The sequence below is a fragment of the Pseudochaenichthys georgianus genome, chromosome 13 (genome assembly GCF_902827115.2).
Source record: "Pseudochaenichthys georgianus chromosome 13, fPseGeo1.2, whole genome shotgun sequence".
Taxonomy (NCBI): Eukaryota; Metazoa; Chordata; class Actinopteri; order Perciformes; family Channichthyidae; genus Pseudochaenichthys; species Pseudochaenichthys georgianus.
Window position 1 is genome coordinate 11038965 of NC_047515.1, and position 21232 is coordinate 11060196.

The following is a 21232-nucleotide window of genomic DNA, read 5'->3' on the forward strand; positions in this document are numbered from 1 at the left end:
AGGTAAGTTACCTGGTGTGTTTTTCCAAAGTATCACATGGTTTTTGTTCCATGTTTGAGCGAACGCATCGTCTGTATGTTGTTCACGTTGCAGCTACCCAGTTCTGACATTTCGCCAGCATACCGAGAGTTAATGATGCCTGTCCCTATATGCCTTATTTAGTTGACAAAAGTCCTGACCTCATGCACCATTTGCACATATCTAATGTCAATATGTTCCTTTGTGTGCCTGCAAGTTGTACTAGTCCAAAGGTGGTTGTGGCTAACATACTTTCAACAACATATTTAGTGTATGACTCTGGAGTATGAAGGCTGCTGAGGTGTGCAGGATATCACGCAGAGAAATGATCCCTACAGGTGTTGTTGGTGAAAGAGGGAAAAAAGCTCATAAAAGCCAAGTTTTTACTGAACCCATCCTAATGAAATGTCTTTAGGTACGCTGAAAGTTGCACCTGAATACCAACATAATATTGGGCAATTCAATTTTGTCTATGCGTGAAAAGATATCGAAATAAAATCCGGTTCTACCGATTGCTTTTTAATAAAGAGAACAGAAGTCATGATATTTATAGTAGTGTCAATCGATTTAAATATGTAATCCTTTTGATCACACTAATAATGTGTGGTTAATCAGTGGTTTATAATCAGGGTTGGGTTGTAACGGAATACATGTGACGGTGTTACGCAATCAGAATACAAAAATCAAGTAACTATATTCAGCTGGCGTTACATTTGAAAAACGAGTAATCTGATTACAGTTACTTTCGTAAACCTGAAGTGAATACATTTTGGAATACTTATTGGAGGAAAGATTTCCTCACAACATTTAATAGGCTATTCATTACTAAAAGGTACAGCCGAAGCATCACAGCGATGATCCAAAAAAGGAAGCGTTTGAAAAAAAAGGGGCGGGTCCGCTCAAAGAAACGATAACAACGAAACATGGAGGAACAAAAGGCTGCGTTTAAATTGCGCGTCTGTGTCTGTGTGTGTGTGTGTGTGTGTGTGTGTGTGTGTGTGTGTGTGTGTGTGTGTGTGTGTGTGTGTGTGTGTGTGTGTGGAGAGGTGTGTGTGGTTAAAACACATCAGCCACACCGCTCTTTAGCCTTTCTAATGATTCTGAAGGTAAACACAGCGAAGGCGGAGCGTGAAAGGCGCGGCGCGCTCGTCTAGAGGCTGAGGTAACCCTCCCGCTGCCTCCTGGCGCTGCAGAGATGTCATGAAGTGAAGGAGGTGTTCCTTCTATAAAACAGCTGTGGGCAGCAGATACTGTGAGAGTCACAGACATGAATTCATAGATCAAGGCAGACTGGTGCACACACTCTCCTGTTTTGCCAATCCGGTGCTTAAACTCTAGCTCTACACCCCTGGCCGACATGTCCTTAAAATGAAGTCCGAGTTCGACATTTTAATTCATGTCCTACCAACACTGGCAGGACAGAAGGCGACACGCCCGTTCTAAGCCGTGTCCTTCACTCCTCACATCCCAAGCTGCATCCCCAAAACGTCTGTTATGGAAAAAGAAAGTAATCCAAAAGTAATCTAAAAGTAATCTGATTACGTTACTTTTAAGACCCGTAACTGTAACTGTATTCGGATTACTTTCAGAGCCATGTATTCAGTAACTGATTACATTTACAAAGTAACCCGAGTCCCAACCCTGTTTATGGTAGTAGTCTTTACTGGAATGTTCTGGTGAAATCAAACAAAAACATGTGTGGTGTAGTAATTAGAAAACGTGTGACAAACTGGTGTTAAGTCTGACTTTGTTTTGAGTCATTATAACATCGCAGCTTAGTTTTGATGATTTCTGGATTATGGATTTCTGTGAATCTTTACTAACGCGTCACGTTTTCCAGACTAACCACCAGTGCTAATGTGTCAACGTTGACAGCCCTAAATATTACATGCTAGCTGCTGGTTTGCTAGCTCCTGTAACTCAAAGGTTATTTATTTGCTTTTTTTTTTTAATTGAATAATGTCTACACTTGATATGTTAGTATATCTACTACTAGAAGTGTATGATATGACCTGTGGGTCAGGAGTCAGGACATCTCTGCAGCACCACAATACTTAATTCAGAATGATAGTTGGACACATTTTGCCTTAAATAAACATTGCACCTCCTTTGATCTATATATTGTCTACTATATTGTGATTTTGTATAAATTCCAATTATTTTTCAGCCTGAAAACTAAAAAAGCATATACATTTTGACCTACACGATTTCCTAACACCAGAAACTTGAGCGGTTCTCTCTCATTTAGCATGGCCCGCCTCCCCCTTAAGGGTTAAACACTCTCTCATTGTATAGATCTGGCGCTGCCGACACACTGTTTAACTGCCGGGCCTCTATAGGAGGTACCAGAACATGACCTGGTACACAGACAGAGGGCATGTCGCCTCAGCCTGTCCAACAGAGCAGCCTTCAGTCAGCCTCACTCTGAAAAACTCATTTTGTAATTACAAGCCGGGCAGACAAACGACGTCTCACGCAGCAAACACATATCGAGGCTTGTTAAAAGGGACTTTGTCTCAGTAGTTTCATTCAGACTGGCGGACATGTTCAATATGTCTAACGCCGCTCCCTCCCCCGCCTTCGTTCAGTTTAGGAAACAACAAACAATGCGGTTGCTATGGGCTCATCTGGGCGCCCTGAGACCGCATTTCAGCAGCAGATCAGACGGCCAACAGTCGAGTTACTGACAACTCACAGAGGGTTTACTCCTTTCCCAAACAAACATGGAGCTACTGCAATCATCCAACGCTGCTTCTCTAGGAGTCAACACTAGTTCAAGAAAGACTAAGAACAGTTTCATTGCAAACTCTTGTGGTAATCATAAACAATTGTTATGGGTTACTATGTGCTTGAGGCAAGTTTCTAAAATGCCTGAAGACCCTGCACTCTCACTGGAATTATTTTCTTTGTCAAACTAAATATAAAAGTCTAAAGCTTACTTTGGCGATGAATCAATGTTGTACAATAAACTCATTGCAACAAGAAAAGAATAGACTGGTAGACTCCAAGGCTCATCAATATCAATATATTCAGTTCTCCTGAAAACACCAAGATATTGCAAAAATAAATACATTCTAAAAAAATCCCCAGAACTTCCGAGCAGTAATCTCCAAAGATGAAAGAGTTTGAATATGTTTATGATTAGGCAACACACAAAACACCTTGGTTATACAAGCCATGCACATGATATTCAGCTGAAGCAGATTACAGATTACTGTAACAGAAAAAGTCTTCCACTTTTGGAAGCATAACAACAATGACAATATTAAAATGACTCCTTCCAGCATCTTCCTCGAAATCAAGTCAGAAGAAAAAAAAGACTCAAAGATAAAAAAAAAAAATGTCAGTCCCATTCCCAAAACTCATTTGGTAACTGTAGTCTGGGATGAACCCTTGCTATATTTAGTGAAGCGATAATATCATCATCGCAGTATCTTTCTAAAGTGGTAAACTAGGATTAGGATTATATATCAGGTACAAAACAACTCTACTGTAAAACTGTAAAAGTTGGTCCAAACTAAATAACAGCCTTGTCCTGGTGACATGTGTTCCTGACTCACCAGTTTCTCCATCTCCTGCTCTCGTAGCCTCTCCTCCCTCTGTCGACGGTGGTACTCCAGCAGCTCGTCCTCGTTGTCGCTGATCTCTGTGATGCTGTTCTTCCTCTCCCTCATTCCAGGGTGGGGTCTCCCTGAGGACATCTTCCTACGGGTCCTGGGGCTGGAAACAGGGGAAGATCCTGGTAGGGAGCCCAAACTGTAAGCAGGTGACAGGGAATTCCCAAAGCTCGCCTTCCGTCCTCCCGAACCCCCACCGCCGTCCATCATCATGGAGGTAGGCGACGGACTGCGGGCTCGGACCCCCCTGCTGCTGCCAGTTGGCTCCTCGGACGTAGATCCACTCCGGCGTCGGAGCCTGGGACTCACCGGGATGAGCTTGCCCAGACTTGAGGGGTTTTCTGGAGTTCTTAAGGTTGGTATCGTCCCTGGGAGAGCCCCTGGTAGTACTGGGACCCCTCGTCGAGCCATGGAGGGGCTAAGAGGAGGCAGCTCCCTCATATTGCAGCTCCCTCCACCGCCACCGTTCAGCTCCATGTTCCTCCTGGCCATGCGAGGGCTTTCAGGGGGCTGCAGCGAACGCGGATGCTGCTGGAGCGGCGATCCTTGGATGATGTGGACGATGGGGTCCAGAGGAGGCTGGAAGGCTCTGTTGGGTTGGGAAAGCTGCCTGGAGGAGCTGGGGGTCAGGGGGAAATCAGCTAGACTGGTCTGTTCTCTGTAAGGACTGGCAGGTCTTTCCTGGAGCACTGTGGTTGACTTGGTCCTGGGACTGGAAGGAGACTGCGATGGACAGTTAGAGAATTTGGTAGTGAGTCTTGGGCTGCTTGGCACTATGTGTCTACTACTGAGAGATTCACAAGAGGAGAACATAATCTGTCGGGGGCTCTCAGACCCATCAGGGCCAAGTCCTCTGCGGCTTGGCTTAGGGCTTGGAGGGGCCTCTGATAAGACCTTCCTCTGCAGCCTGGGGCTTTCCTGAACCTTCTGGCCCACCCCACCGCTGCTGAAGTTAGGCAGTATAGTCCGTGGCTGGGGGACAGGCGCACCCCAGCCGGCGATGGGATTGGTGGAGAAGTTGTAGCTTGAGGAGCGTACAGGCACTGGCGGAAGAGAATAACTCTGGTCCTGGGGTCCTCCAATAGGAGATGGGCAAGTAAAGCTCCCACTGCTGGCTGCAGACGGGGAGGAGAGGGGGGAGAAGGGAGGGGATGTATTCTCATAGCTGGATCCAACGGACATAGCCCCTGGGCTGGTAGGAGGGGACAGTAGATACCTGCCACCTCCATTGAGCATTGGGGACAGGGGGGAATGGGGAATGGATTGGCCTCCAGAAGGCTTTTGGCCATCCGAGGAAGAAGGCTGTGGATCATCCATGACTAGAGAGTCCATGATGTCCTGGAGGTCTTTCTCAATAGAGTTTACGATTGCACTGTGCTCAGACTGGACTCTTTCTCCATGAGTTTGGGGAGACTGGACTGGACTGGCCTGGTGATTCCCATTGACAAAGCTCTCTGTGCCTGAGGTTAAAAAGACAAAAAACAACTTTCATTAGTCTTTGTCAAAAATGTAATAAACATAGAAACTAGACTACAGTTATGTTTAATCTATTGTGCAACAGAGTCTGAATTGGAAGTATACTCATACTGAATAATTCAGAAACACTCTTGTCTTACAGTTTATAACATTTTAACATAGAAATGTGTCAGAAAGGAGAGCATAAGGGCAGAGGAAGAATTAGTGGTGAGGAAAGAAGGAAGGACACAGAGGAGCAGATAGGCCTGTACATTGGATAGGGATCAGGAGAAAATGTGCCTACATAACCCAATTACTGTGTGGCTCGAAAGCAACATAGGACACGGGGTGGGTAATCTAATCTTAACTGTCTGTTTGAAGTCACTATAGTAGATTATGACAACAGAAACGCACGGCCACGTGGGAGATTCAACAGCATGGCCTTGAGGCAGGGATCAGGTTGTATTAATGCAAAATGAAAGCTGTTTGAATAGACTTCTTGACTGTTTAAATAGAAATATAAAGATAAATGTTGCAGAGTCATCCGTGCAAACACAGAGAGGTAATAAAAGGCCACAGAAAAAAGCTGTCATGTCAATAGCATTGTTATGATATTACAAATCGTACAAAATGACTGTGGAATAGTGCAAACGATTACACAAACATAAGAGGGAACAGAATACATTCTGTTTTGTATTACAGTAAATTATGATGTCAGAGAGAGAGACGTCCCAATGGCAAAACTGCTCTAAAATATAAAAACTTCACAAATAATGCATTAGCTGTGCTTGTTCAACAGAGATGGGGGCAGCTTCCTGTCTGCTCCCCTACAATGCAATACAACGAAGCTCTGCCTTCATGACAACCTGACCACAATTCAATCTGAAGATTGTGTCACGCAAATGTTACAGCATCGAGGTCTGCAGGCTGTCACAGTAATGCATTGTATCCGTTCACCAATGCATGAATGTCAATGTCACATCGTGTCGCACGGACAACAAACCGTCTTGAATGTATGTACAGTCAAGAACGACTGGGGTGGGTTGACGAGAACCGTTTGCTGAGGGAAAGCCCATGCAATGATGTCATGGGGTACAGACGATCGGCTCGAGTGCACCAAACCTCATTTAAAAATATGGCAATTTAATATTCGCTTGACTATCGGTAATGCTGCATGTGGGATGTATCATGACTTAACACATTTTCTTACATGTGAGGACCCCAACAATTCGGCATTGATTGCATCGCCAACAAGATGTATTTACTTAAATATACACTTGATTCATCTGACATCCCTTAAATAACCCTAACCATAGACGACCAGAACACATTAGGATATTGTGACACAAAAAATCAATTATTTTAACGAATAAATGGACATATGTATCGATCTTCATTATGCCGAATGAAGGATGACATTCCAATAAATCGAAGTAAGAATGTAATTGTGTCCCACACTGTTCACATTTCCAGAAAAGCAAGTGAACATAAAACCGACTGATTTTGTAATGAAGTTTCGCGTGACACCGGTTCCTAACACTTCTCACACCCAGAGCTCAGCAATAAGCAGTAGGGTTAACGTTACTCACATGAAGGAATACAACCCGGTCAGTTTCAGGGCAGTTCACCTGCAATAAGACACACACTGAGGCCCACATCCTCCGGACACAGACCGGGTGTGACGGAGCCCTGCCGTGTCTAGCTCCACACACAGTGAGGGAGATATAAGATTCACCACCGAGGCGGTCTTTCAGCAGGGCGGGGGTAGGGGTGCTAAGCACCGCTGCTGCTTACAGTATCACGATGGTCAAGTTGCCTGAAATGTAACATGACGTTTTCCGGTCAAGACCTTCAAAATAAAAGCATGACTCACTTAATAAGTCCGCTAGGAAACTATATATTCTCCTATGCTCTCATGGCGAAGACGAGCATATGATAAAATACATAGGCTACTTACTATAATATACACCTCAATGGGACAGACATAATGTGATAGACACAATCTAACGTAGAGTGTGACAAATACCAACATTGTTCCTAATGTTCTGAAAGGTAATAATATAGCCTACTGCCTTTTGTACTTTACAGAGAAGACACACACAAATGAGACCGATAAGTCTCAAAACATACCGTTCCCCCCCAAATCGGACATGTACTTTAATTTGAAAGAAAAGGCGCCCTACTTCCTTTGCCATGGCTACCTTGACCTATCTTTTCCTCTCCAGAGTGATGTGAACTACTGCGAGATTTACAGAGCTGTTTTTAAAGAGTCACAGCAGTGGATGTTATGGCTTGTCATTGTTATTGTCTCTATAATGCCGATTCTGTCCGTTTTAGATGACACAGGGGAGAAGTACAGGCATCCACAAATTAGCCATTAGCACACTGTGGCACTTCGCTCATATTTTGCTGGCATGAAAAACTAAATTTCCTAGATGAATTGAATTATTGTAGGCTTCCATTTTTAAAATACAGTGTTGTCATCCAGGCCAGGGGAAATGGCAGGATAGCTTTTTGTATTTAGGTCTGATTAACCAGAGCAACACAGTAGCCTGAACAAGTACAACTATCAAGGTCTAAAAAGCTGGACATATTTATTCGCATTTGTTTACAAAAATACAAGCTTTGGCAGCATTCAAACACTGCATTGTTGTAATAATAGTGCCGGAGAATATTATTATCATATAATGTAGGATCATATAGAAATATTTCATTACCAGTAAAGTCCTCCAATGAAAATGACATTATATTAAAGTATTGATAGCCAAATGTACTTCTAAAGTTAAAAGAAAGTCAAGTTAAAGTAATCATAAAGCATAACAATGTTCTATGTGCATGTTATACCCACACATATTAAAAGATACAATTGAATAAGTGTACATGTAAGCAGCACTTCAATGTTGAAGTTGGTTAGGGAAGAGCTAATTTTGAAACTGTATTATACAATGTTATACACTTTGCAGCTGAATTTATATCAAAGCATCATATTTTACAAAACCATTGATGTCTATGTATTTTTTACGTATGTAAAATGTTCATCTGCAAAGTAACTACATTGGTCCATAGTATTGGTCATACAAATGGAGTAATATAAATTATAATAGTTCCCTCTGAATTGTTGTGTTTACTTTAAGTACAACATAGCATGAAATGGAAACGTTTAAATACAGTACAAGTACACATTTTTGACATTTTTCAATAGATTAGTAAATATGCCTTTTTAGATCTGACCAAATGTACTTAGATTTGTTCAAAATACAGCTCTATTTAAATGTGACTGTGTATTGGGAATATAGAACAACCTAAACAGATTTAATTCAAATGAGACATTTGGAAGGTTTAAGTTGCTTATCTATACTTTATCAGAATCAGCTATATTTTTAAGTATATGTAACATACAAGTGTATCTATGTTATGCTTTCTGACTGAACTTTTCCATACAAAATTCTGATACAAAAAAGACCTCATTGGTGCACCAAAATAAAGTATTAACGGAAAAAATGTGTTTTCCCTTAGAGATGGAAATGTGGGTTTTAAACTGGTTTGGAAATGTAAATGAAAGGGCACGAACGAAGTGCTGACTGCTTTAAATGGGAATAACATTTTCTCCGATTGCCTAGACGTATTTTATTTATGGTCCCTTATTTCATTGCATAATTAAAAAATAGACATTTTAAGACCTGGAGGTGAAACCCATTGAGGAAGGGAGGGTGCAAAGATGGCAGACAGTAGAATGGGGCTCGAGGTTTATAAATAGTCCCTGAAAAAGATACTGTAACCCCATCCGTCGGCCATTTGAGTAAGCAGCTCAGAGCCACAAAGCCGTCTGCTGGCCAGGCAGAGGCACAGGAAACGTCCAAGCAGTGAAGAGGTGTTCGCTGAAAGACGCCTGGCTAAAGACAGCTGGTCAGTGGACCGTCACTGACCCAGTGAAGATAGCCAAAACGGAACAATAGCCAGGTGAATGTGACTTCATAAAGACACAGTAGCTCACAACACAAGGACATTTTTTGTAATACATGATGTGCCTGTTATGGTACATTCACAACTGTAGCACAACAGGCACATCATAGATGGCAGCAGCAGATGTGCACGTTTATTTCACCCAAAATGATATAAGTGACTTAAAAAATCATTAGTGAGTTTCAACTCATCAATAAAAACTGATTGGAATTAACGATGTGCATTATGCTTTTTTTTACTAAGGTTTATTAAGAAAATTGTATATTTAAAATAAGTGTAATCATTTCTTGTAATGCTAGCAAAGAGGCTTTTGATACATCGGGACACATTCCTGAAAAGATACTGGGATTGTATACATTTATTGTACATATTTGGACCACTTAACTTTAAACAAATAAATGAAAATAAGTTATTAAAGTCAGTTGGCCAGCTCAGTGACTTTTTAATGTGTTGGGAAGCCAGTGAGGGATCAGTTACTGGCACTTACCACCTGGTCTGTCTCCACTGTCACCATCACAACATCCAATTGGCCAAGACTAGGCATTGCCCAATACAGTGGTGCAGGTTGACCTATTTTTGTACACAAATCTTTTTCAGGCTACTTCATGTATGTTCAGAAAACTGAAAAAAAATTGAGCCGAGGGAACCGGAAGTGGTAACATGCCAAGTCCGGGTTTTAAGACTCAATCGTGCACCACTCTACTTAAATGGTGAAATAAAATAAGCCATTAAATACGGTTATGTACAGTTTCTTATTCCCTAATATTCACACCATTATTTTAGGTACATTGTGGTAGCTGTGGTAAGTAATACTGTCATTAGTTTAATGTAACTCGTTTTGTCAAGTTGTTTGAAGGAGATATTTTACAGCATTATGAAGTAGATATCACAGAGACAGGGACGGTGAAGAAGGTTTCTCTGGAGTCTCCTGCACCTCTTCAAAGTAAAGTTGTGGTTACAGACTCCCTCTTCCCCTATAAACAATAGTATGTTGAGGGTAATTCATTTGGAAAAAACTGACAAAGTTAAAAAAGTATTTTACTTTTTTTAATTATTCCATAGATAACGTGATGATATAGTCGTTGTAAATTATTGTGGCCAAAATAATCATGTAGTGTTTATCGGATATTGAGACAGCCCTTACGTTCCTATATATGGATATTATCATTTTACTGCATGCAAAAAAAAAAAAGGAAAAAATCTATGCTTTCAAAACAAAGTGGGTCAAATGGGTTCGGCTGGGTTTGCCCCTCCATAATTGCTCTGGCACTAGCATACACACACAGATAACAAGTGTAATTTCAAATAGATATGACATGCACAGATCATCATGGGAGTGGTATAAGCAAGTTTCATCTGAACGCAACTCAGGAATGCATAATTGAGGAAAATGACACGTTTCTAAACAACGGAAGGCTTTCATTATTGGAGCAGGAGGTCCACAGCTGCCAGCATTCCTGTGCGCTATACTTATAATGTCCACAGTAAACAGAAGGAAATAACAAGATGCTATGACAGATCCCCGGTCGTAGAGCTGGCCAAGAAAAGGTCCACTTACAGGTTTCTCCATTCCATTTTACATTTTTCCAGAAAAATAAACTCCACAGCAAACTAAAGTTGATGATACTTACACAGTTGACTTGGCAATATGTTCTTCAGAAATAAAAGGCATTCATTAAATCGTCATAAGTGAAAGTCTAGAGTTGGGCTTTAAATGAATGTCAACAACAACAATAAGAAAAGACACTTAAAATGATCCACTTTTCCACCTGTTCCATTGATGAAATGGAAATGTGTTTTTAAACATCCACCCTCCCGATCTTTTTTCTTTTCAAGTGTTTGGTGTGATGATGTTTACAAGTGACGTAAAAGATTCAAAATCCATGCATGGAGTATTAACTTACGTATTTTTTTTACACTTTTTACACAAATACATATTGACTTTGAGACAAGGTAATGCAATTGCAAAAATGCTGACTCATTTCCGAGTTTTCATTCCTGCAGCACTCTATGGTAATTTAGTTTAACAGAATATTGTGAGAGCCTTGTATTGGCCCAGTGTTGTTTATCACCAAATGAACCTACTGTTCTGGTCCCAGCAGGTTTCCCTGTGCTTCTACACTCCCCTCCACCCTTCTACACTCCCCTCCACCCTGCCAGGCTATAAAAAAGGAATAGTGCTGGGTTTTACTGCTGTGCAAACATCCACCTGTAAAAAACACTGCCCTGCTGCTCCACCTCACCATCCGTCGGTTAAACAATCCGGCCCATTCATTGAAACTGGAACTCAAAGACGGAAATGGCATTTCTAGGCTTTATTATTAATGTGACAAAAGGTCAGTGTGTTTTACTCACAATTGGCCTATGTTTGTGGAGGAAAGAAACCCTGGCAAGATGATAAATGTAGCACTGCTGTGAGAAAACGGGCTGAAAATACAGTACAAGTAATGAATGGGTGTAATAGGAGCCTGCAGGACTCTAAAGTACCTGGACTGAGTCTGTAGTCCCCGGCGGAGAGACCTCCTCCCTGAGGCACCATGCTCTTCATCCTGAGGGCTTCTTCAGGGTGGTTGAAGCGAAAGTAGGCCGACTGGCCAAAACACAGCATACAGCCTGGAAAACAGAACAAATATCATTTTAATATTTCGTTTTAGAAAACTCTCGGGAATATATGAAAGGAGGGCTTAAAGAAAATAACTAATTATTAACATATACTGTAATAGTATTTCTTTATTGTCATTGCACCAGGTACAAAGAAATTAAGCTATCTGGTCAGTGCATTTCCACATCAATAAGAAAGTATATGATTAATGCAATTTACAACACATCTAAAATCACAGCAAGTGATTTGGTGAAGGCGTCAGAGTTGTTCTGACATCATCAGGAGAGAAACAAACAAGAACAGACTGTGTCCACCATCATCATCACCAGTGTTGCACACAAAATAAAACAAAGCATGAGGGCACAGACTCGTTGGTCCCTGTGTACAAACGATGAAGGATGAAACTTTGATAAACTGAGATGAGGAAAACTGCAGCCGATTTAAAACATTTTGAAGTAAAGATCTTTCAATAACTGCTAAAATTAGACCTTAATAACTTCCACAAAATCTCACATTGATATATATGTTTCTTTCTGCAAATCACTTTGAATGAGTAAAATACCCCCGACATCAAATAAGTCCGTCTTCTCTCGGTTAATTAACTCCCATCGGTTTACGCAGTTGAACTATCTGATGTGCCTCGCCCGACATCCTGCGTCTACTGATAATGCGAGCAATTAGAAAGATAGGATGCTCTAAAAATGCTGTTTCTGGACGTATTCAATCCCAGAGTAAACAAAGTGATGAAAGAAGAGATCTTCTACCAGAAGGTTGGTTACATGTTCGTTGGCTATGGCCAGGGTTGGGAGGGTTACTTTGTAAATGTAATCACTTACTGATTACTGAATACATGGCTCTGAAAGTAATCCGAATACAGTTACAGTTACTGGTCTTAAAAAACGTAATCAGATTACTTTTGGATTACTTTCTTTTTCCATCACAGATGGGTATGTTTTGGTGTAGGCCTACAGGAGACACAAAGAGCAAAAGGAAACTGAACGTGTTTTTACTGTTTTAATGGCGTATCAAGAGCACAACTGAAACATCACATCTGAAACGATGTAACAACATAATACACGTTTTGGGGATGCAGCTTGGGATGTGAGGAGTGAGGGACACGGCTTAGAACGGGCAAGTCGCCTTCTGTCCTACCAGTGTTGGCAGGACATTAATTAAAATGTCAAACTCAGACTTCATTTTAAGGACATTTCGGCCAGGGGTGTAGAGCTATATTTGTTTAAGCACCGGATTGGCAAAACAGGAGCCTCTGTGCACCAGTCTGCCTTGATCTATGTATTCACGTCTGTGACTCTCACAGTATCTGCTGCCCACAGCTGTTTTATAGAAGGAACACCTCCTTCACTTCACGAAATCTCTGCAGCACCAGGAGGCAGCGGGAGGGTTACCTCAGCCTCTGAGAAGACGAGCGCGCAGTGCCTTTCACGCACCGCCTTTCACGCTCCGCCTTTCACGCTCCGCCTTTCACGCACCGCCTTTGCTGTGTTTACCTTCAGAATCATTAGAAAGGCTAAAGACTAAAGAGCGACCGCAGGCTCATGTGTTTTAACCACACACACACACACACACACACACACACACACACACACTTTTGTTCCTCCATGTTTCGTTGTTATCGCTTCACTGAGCGGACCCACACATTTTTTCAAACGCTCCCTTTTTTGGTCCATCTGCGGCGGTAATAGGTTTTGTGCGCTGTGATGATTCGGCTGTACCTTTAGTAATGAATATTAAATGTTGAGAGGAAATCTTTCCACCAATAATTCCAATAAGTAATCCAAAATGTATTCACTTCAGGTTTACGAAAGTAACTGTAATCAGATTACTCGTTTTTCAAATGTAACGCGAGCTGAATACAGTTACTTGATTTGTGTATTCTGATTACGGAACACCGTCACATGTATTCCGTTACAACCCAACCCTGGCCACGGCAAACACAACGTTCCCCTACAACTCATTTCAGCTTTTTCAGGCGCATGGTGCTCTCACTACGGTCAGGTTGATGGTCACATGCACTCGTATTTGTTGTTGTTAAAAGCTCAAGTTATATGAAAATACACGAGAGCTGCTTAACTACTAGGTTATGCACCTGATATTTTAATCTCTTGGAACTAATATTCATTGACTCTCATCACTAATAATAGTGGTTGAAATGACTAAGTGTAACGTTAAATGTGTCGCTCATAGTGTCAAACCCACATAGAATAATCACCAATTACAGGAAAGCCCACACAACTGAACAAATGACCGAGTTCAGAGGTTCCTGTTGGATTTCCGATAAAGGGATTCAGCTGAGGATCACGCTTTTACTGAGAAACAAAACATATCAACATCAGCAGCTAAAAAGCCACACTCTTTCCTAAAGAGATGGTGGAGACCAAAACAGAGCAAAAAAAGAAAAGAAAGGACTTTTGGACCTTCGTTGATCAAAAGGACACAAACACGATTTCATTTGCACCACAATGTTGCCTCCTCTCTGTTGGATATGCAACTTAGCAACAGGTTTTTTTAACCACTTTATAAAGTGTTGATGTCAATGTTGTGTATTAGCAAGTTTCTGCTCACCCACAGGATCCGGAAAAAGTGAGAGTTGCCAAATGCTGCTTTGAAATGTCACATATACAGTTTACTGTAGTGTGCATGTCACTTGGGAGTTCTTCCAATGATTCTTCACCTTTTTTGCTGAATTAAACACTGTTGTGTCAGTGTGTGGTTTTGTCAACCTGTGCACACTGATTGTGAAGTATAAAGAACAACAAACTGCTTTTGATTTTGCTTCAAGGTGTCTCTAGTGTGAAGCAGGCAGACAATATTAACACAGCCGATAGCCATGAACTGACAGTGTTGCTTCTCACACTAATCAGGCATGTATTCACATGACACAACCCAACACATACTCGGTTTCTATGGTAGTATTAATCACATCCACTTACTGTCGTAGTTAGAAATGTCAAAACAAACTGTACGCATAACTAATTCATCCCGCCATGCGCAACAAGCTCGATGGCAGATAAGCAATCTTGTGTTTATTGCTTTCTCAATATTGCACCATTGTCCTGCCGAGATTAAAAGGGAAAGGTCTTCCCGCTCGGTCAGAGATAAGATCCCTGCCTGTTGTCACTGACAAACACGAGGCAGAAGGTAAAGGCGGAAACTTCTCCGTTACACAAGAGGCTGCGGTGATGTAGAACAAAGCCAGATGCCCTTTTATTTTGGACAGACGCACACTGACAGCTTGGAGAAAAGCACCTGATTACATCATGAGCACCGGGCAAAGGAACAGAGCCACATAGATGGAAAAACTGTGTTTATTCATTTGTTGTCATTAGTGTTGTCACGATACCAACATTTTGGTTTCGATACCAAGTCAAGAATTGCGATTCCGATTCTTTTCCGATACTTTTCTTTTATTATTTTCATGATCAATACAATTGTAGTTTATCTGTCAAGTGTTTTCTTACAACATGGTCTCTTCTTTATACTTGAGTTTATGTGATTTCTTTGATAGTTAACTTTATATTTTATTAACATGTAATAGTACAGCAATATAAATAATTATTGACAAAATGTATATTGCAGATGTTAGCCACATTGGTAAGTTAGCTAAAAAGATAGCCATATTAGACAGTTATCATTGCCATTAATTGCCTCTTCAAACTACGAAAACGTTCGTTTGTCACAAAATAAATTACACTTGTTTGACTTAGATTTGAGGGCATGGCTTGAGCATGATGTAATTATGTTATCTATCACATTCGCTAACCTGTCTGTCTTTAAATTCTTTAAACAGCTCTGGATGCCGGTCGGCGAGGTGCTTAGCCAAGTCTGATGTGTTGGCTCCCTTGGTTTGCAGGGATCTAAAACATGTCTCACAGACGGGCCTCGTGGTGTCCGTAGGCTTGCCCTCACTGTCAGAGATATAGCTCAAATACTTCCACATTTCGCTTCTGACGTCTTTTTTGTCAACAAGCCGAGGCGCAGCAGCAGTTGCACTCCCACTTGTGGGCCATGCTTCTCGTTTTCTCACATGCTCTGGCAGCTAGCGCGTGCTTGAGAGGGGAGGGACTTGGAGCGTGTTTGAGAGGGGAGGGACTGCAGGCACGGCTGCAATGCAGGGAGTGGAAGCAGAGCGCTGAACACACACGGCTCTTAAAGATAAAATGCAAAGCTTCCAAATATGCTACATTTTTATAGAAATGTTGTTTTTAAGACTGCCTGTATTTTTTATTTAATTTAAATCGAGATAAGACACCCGAAAAAAAAAGCTTTTTATTGATACAAAACTCGACCCAAAGCCGTCTAAATTTCTGACATGTCATTCCCAGCAGCCTCCGCGCGCGTGACGTCATTTTGGCCAAACAGTCTCTGGGCCAAATATCCCGACTCGGCAGTCTCGTGCGCTGTTCACATGTCAGCGGTGTTTTTCAAAAAGAAAACTCTGAATTATATCCGCGAAATCACGCAAAACATGGGTTATTGTTGTGCTTTCGTATTTACGAACGGTGCGGGATCTGGTAGAATTTTTCATTCATTTCCACAAGACAAAATCATCCGCCGAAACTGGATTATTTTAGTGAATCGTGTTGGCTGGCAGCCGACAAAATGGAGCAAGTTGTGCTCTGACCACTTCGCGTCTGATGCATACGATGTTGATCCTGCCATTGTCAAGTCTGTTGGTGGAGAAGCATTTACACATCGGAGTACATCGGAGGCTGAAACCCGGAGCCGTCCCCTCCATATTTGAGCACAAAAAACAACCGAAAGAACGAAAGAGCCGGAATGCAGAAACGCCAAAGAATTGAGGTAAACAAATTTTGATTTGATTTCAAAGCGCACGGAGCACAGAGCACAGAGCGGACAGCAGATAACGGAATTGCAGTTGTATTGCTTATAGATTATCAGAACATTTCAAAGGGGACACAGCCCCATTGGATATTAACCTAAGGATTAACTACATCATCGTTTTAATGCCATTTTAGACCAGACAAAGAGGAAGGTAAGACATGTTAGCCTAGCTCATGTTAGTACCTAGCACCACTTGTTTTGATGTACGTTTTTGTTGATAACCTCGCGAGTTTGTATCTTTCAGTGTTGAGGTGGGCACCGTTAGATTCTGTGTCTTTACGATCATAAACAATGTGTTGGAGGTGGAGCTAGGATAAGTAATAAGGGAGCTAGGAGTGATTTTCGGTGCAGTAATAGCATTAGCATTTTTCGCTCGGGGATAACAGAGTATGTTTTATTTTTTTTATTTTTTTTTTCACAACAGTTGTATTTGGATGGAATGAATACCTATAGTGATAATTCCTCTTCGACATCAGAGGCTCGTATAGATATGGTTGGATGTCGACAACATACTCCAGATCTTGGGTGGCCTCCGACTCAGAATCAGACATGATAACGAAACTAAGTTGTACTATCGGCGGAAGCAGCTGTGAGCGATAAGCCAGGTGGAAATATGTTTGTACACTCTGACGTCACGCAACGCCATCTTGCGGAGACGAGCTGCTGTGAAATAAATCGTCGTACTTGGTGTTGGGGGTTGAACAAAATAAATATTGCGCATTGCTAGACGCATATTATCTCCGATTTTAATACTGCAATATCTTAGATAGTGTTGTAGCTATATGATTTCGATTTTACTGGCAATTATAAAAAAATCTTTGCATTTGATCTTTAAAACAGCGCTTTCTCACCGGAGTACTTTTCCCCGTCATTCTTAAAGTACCGATACTAATGAAACGGAGGAATCGTAACGTTTTTAACGACAGGGTATCGCTGTACCTTTCAAGTATCGGTACACCATGCAACACTAGTTGTCATATATATGTCCTACAGATTTATTTATTTTTTTTACAATTTTTTTCTTCTTTTTGTGTGTCAGTCATCCACACCAATCAGAAGTGCTGTGCTCCACATGTACCAGCCATTGTTAATCAATCAGAAGTGGCCCATGATAGAAGGTGATGGCAGGTGATTGGATCAATCTGTCTAAGTGCTTTTGAAAGTGTCTGCCATTTCCAAATGGCTTCCAATGGAGCTTTAGGCTGCGGCCCCACGAGGACGAAAACGGCTAAACGCATAGGATTAACGCAAACGCAATCGCAAACGGCTTCCGTCCACATGCAATAATTATCCGGATAGTGTCTGCCCACACGAGACCGCTCCGTTTAGCTCCAACCGCTGGAGAAGCTGCAGTACATATGCAGGAGCCTCTACGTGGCGCTGTAACTTCCTCCACAAAAACAGCGAAGAAGCACGGTTGTCATGGTTGCCCTTCTGTTTATTCTCCGCGGTGGGGGCCGAGGGAACCGGGCAGAGTTTTTCGCCAGTCAGCGTGTATTAAAGTTGAAATCTTCCGGACAAAATTATAAAAGTGCCGGTCAAAGGTCTTCTTTGTTATTTATTGAGCTTTAAAACAAATGAATAACGACTCTATATAATATAATGATAAAATACACGGAGCCTCTCTTTTTCCTCCCTCTCTTCGGACAGCGCCAGTGTCTGTCTCATGCAGCAGCTCATCCAGTAATCAGTGACCCGGCCGACTGTAAAAATAAACATATTTATAACTAGTTTAGGGAGTTTGAGAGGTAATTAAAATAGCTAAGGGTGATGATCTGACTTGAAGTGTGTGTTTTGCTGCAGCGGGAGGAGCTGCAGGTGAGCAGAGCTGCGTGTCTCCGTCCTGTCAGATTAGACTTCACTCGCGAGAGAAAGATAAATAATCTGAATTCAGGGTGCAGTTTACTTTGACGTGGGGGTGAGCAGCAGAGGTGGGGAGAGGCGGGGCTATTGCCTCATCATTATTGCTGTAGATGTTGCACAAACAACTGTAGCATGGTCAATAGCGTCCGGAGCACGATAGCAACTCTGCGATCCGCCATTGTTGTTGTTGTTGGTGGCGAAACACTTCAGCACTGGCGCGGGGTAAGCGGAGGTGAGCAGAAGAGGTGGGGAGAGGCGGGGCTATTGCGCAATCACTATCAGTGATCTGAAAATGTCCGTATAGGGCGCACACACGGAGCTGTTTGACCCCCCAGAGAGTGGCGTATGCATTTCTATCCACCTTGGGACCCGTTGTCGTTTCCTCAGTCGTTTAGTGCCATATTCGGTCGTCCTCGTGTGGCCAAACGGTCTATATGACACTAAACAGTAACGCAAACGACCGAATTCGTCCTCGTGGGGCCGCAGCCTTAGATGGTTTGGTGAAACAAACCATCTGAGTCAGGTTAGTAATGCTCCATCACATGTTCTACATCTATTACAGGGTGAATCTTAAACTGATGCTTGACTTTAAAGCAACCCAACGGAAGTTTCATGTAAGTTTAGTTTTTTCACTCGTAGCTCGGGCTGCTAGAAACGGGAGTACGTTGATACGACATTCCTAGCCGGAGATATGGCCGCATTTTACAATAAACTTCCGTTGGGTCGCTTAAAAACAAATATCGCAATTCGAATCGCAATCGCAATATTTGTCAGAAAATTCACAATTAGATTTTTTCCCAAAATCGTGCAGCCCTAAACCACACCATCACTCGTTTTAATTGTTTCATTTGATTTGTTGTTATTAACTACTGAGTATCATGAAATATCCTTGTGATATTTCAATGGACTACACACCAGTGATGGATCAATGCACTCAGGACTTATGACTAACACTTAGTCATCTTGAGACTTTCAGATGCCTAATAGTCGAGTATTGTCTCTGAACTGAACTAAATAAACTCAGAATGGAAGAATCTGATGAATGACATTTATTAAATGGAAGAAAAAATGGGTTGAAGAATGGGTGAAATATAGAACACCAACCATTACTAATTACACTATGGTAAGATGTGACAATACATTTAGGCATGAGTATCAATGATGTATCCGTTATTTGTAAACTATATACTATAAGTTATTGTTAAATCATTTTTCTCTCTTTTTGCACATTTTCTGATTTGTGAATTATTATTTTGTTATTTAGTGTACTTTAGCATTAAAATAGCACACCATATGGAACTTCACCGCTTGTGAAGAACTGCTGACAAGCAGTGGTTCTAAATACCAGTTAAATTGATACTCTTTATTGGTACAATAAATACCACATGCCTACATGAGCTGTCCACATGCAGCATTTTGCTTATTTGCATTTCGTTTTTGTAAATGGAAAGAAGAGGCCAGTTTCCATCAGCCTTCCCTTCAGTGGTTACGACACTGTCCCGACTTTGGTTGGTATTTTCCACATTTGAAATTGTTTCCTTCAATATTTGGATGTCTCATCATCAGTAAATGACCGAGCCATAAGTCTGGTCATGAAACAGAAAAACAGAAAGACGCTGAGTGGGATAATTGAAAGCGGTCATCAGGATGTTCATACTGCGGTCTGCGGAGCCACGTCAGCTCAGCCACCGTGTCTTCGTGCAGTCATCCGACTCCCTCACCTAGCTCCTGTTTCCTCAAGGATTCTGGCAGCTCCTCTGCCTACAGCCAGTGATGTACCTGAACGCGTTCAATGAACGATCGTTCATGAACGCGTTCATATTTTGGGCGAACGTGAACTGAACGTACTGTATTTCCGCTAGATGAACGTAATTGAGAACGCGTTCATTCTCAGCGCTGTATAACGGCGTTCAAAAGTCCGTTCATTCTCAGCACTGTATTATAACGGCGTTCAAAAGTGTGCCAGATTTCATATGCCTTTCAGCCGAAAACCCAGTTAAAACACACAGTAAACAGGCTTCAAAATAATGCGGAAAACCACCCAATCTGGCAACAGCAAGCTGCCTGTGACGCGTACGCGCCTGTCACCCCTTGCTGTCGCACTAAAATATAAATATACTAAATAATATATCAGACTCCTCACAACAAACAATGTGGAACCGCGGAACCGGCGAGCATTGAATGAATGAATGAATTAGTATGGACGTAGCCGAGAGCAGCTGGAGCAGCACTCGCTCAGAGTGAGACTCTATGCGTCTGCGTATGAGCATTTAAAAGAGTTTTACGTTAAAGTCAGTACTGACTCAGACGGAAAAAATCAAACGTTTGCCTGTAAACTGTGTCCGCCCGGTTTGAAAAAGCAAGTCCGTACATCGACGACGTCGACAACAAACCTTAAACGGCACATTGAGAATAAGCACAAGACTAGCCTTTCACGGTATGTGTGAGTGGCGAATAAAAAAGAGAGCCAAAACAGATCCACTACCACCCAAATCCCATTAACATCGTACAGGAGACAAATAATAGCTCGCAGCAACGTATTGAAAAAATAACTATAAACTATAAATTAGTTCATTTTTGAAACCATGAACTTTAGTTCAACATTTTGAATTATGAACTATGAACTGAACTAGTTCATTTTAAAATGTGTGAACTGTGAACTGAACTAGTTCATGTAGAAAGTGAACTTTCCCAACACTGCCTACAGCACACACTCTACCCTACATCTGACGTGCCCTAACATGATCTCCCCGGTGAAGATCAATTCAGCCACCTCTAAGGAACATGTTGAATAAAAGAACGTAGCTGGAAGCGATGTGTTTCTGACGCAGTCATCTCTCACTGAGATCTT

General features: G+C 41.8%; 1 protein-coding gene across 3 annotated transcripts in view; it reads right to left on the minus strand.

Moving 5' to 3' along the window:
- phldb1b (pleckstrin homology-like domain, family B, member 1b) overlaps positions 1 to 21232 on the minus strand; it is a 131431-nt gene that overhangs the window by 52196 nt on the left and 58003 nt on the right. For all 3 annotated transcript variants that reach the window (XM_071205330.1, XM_034097025.2, XM_034097024.2), the window contains exons 5-6: positions 11541 to 11666; positions 3579 to 5095 (exon numbers count right to left, since the gene is read on the minus strand). In XM_071205330.1, coding sequence (XP_071061431.1) covers positions 3579 to 5095; positions 11541 to 11666 — 1643 coding nt within the window. The remainder of the gene's footprint in view (positions 1 to 3578; positions 5096 to 11540; positions 11667 to 21232) is intronic.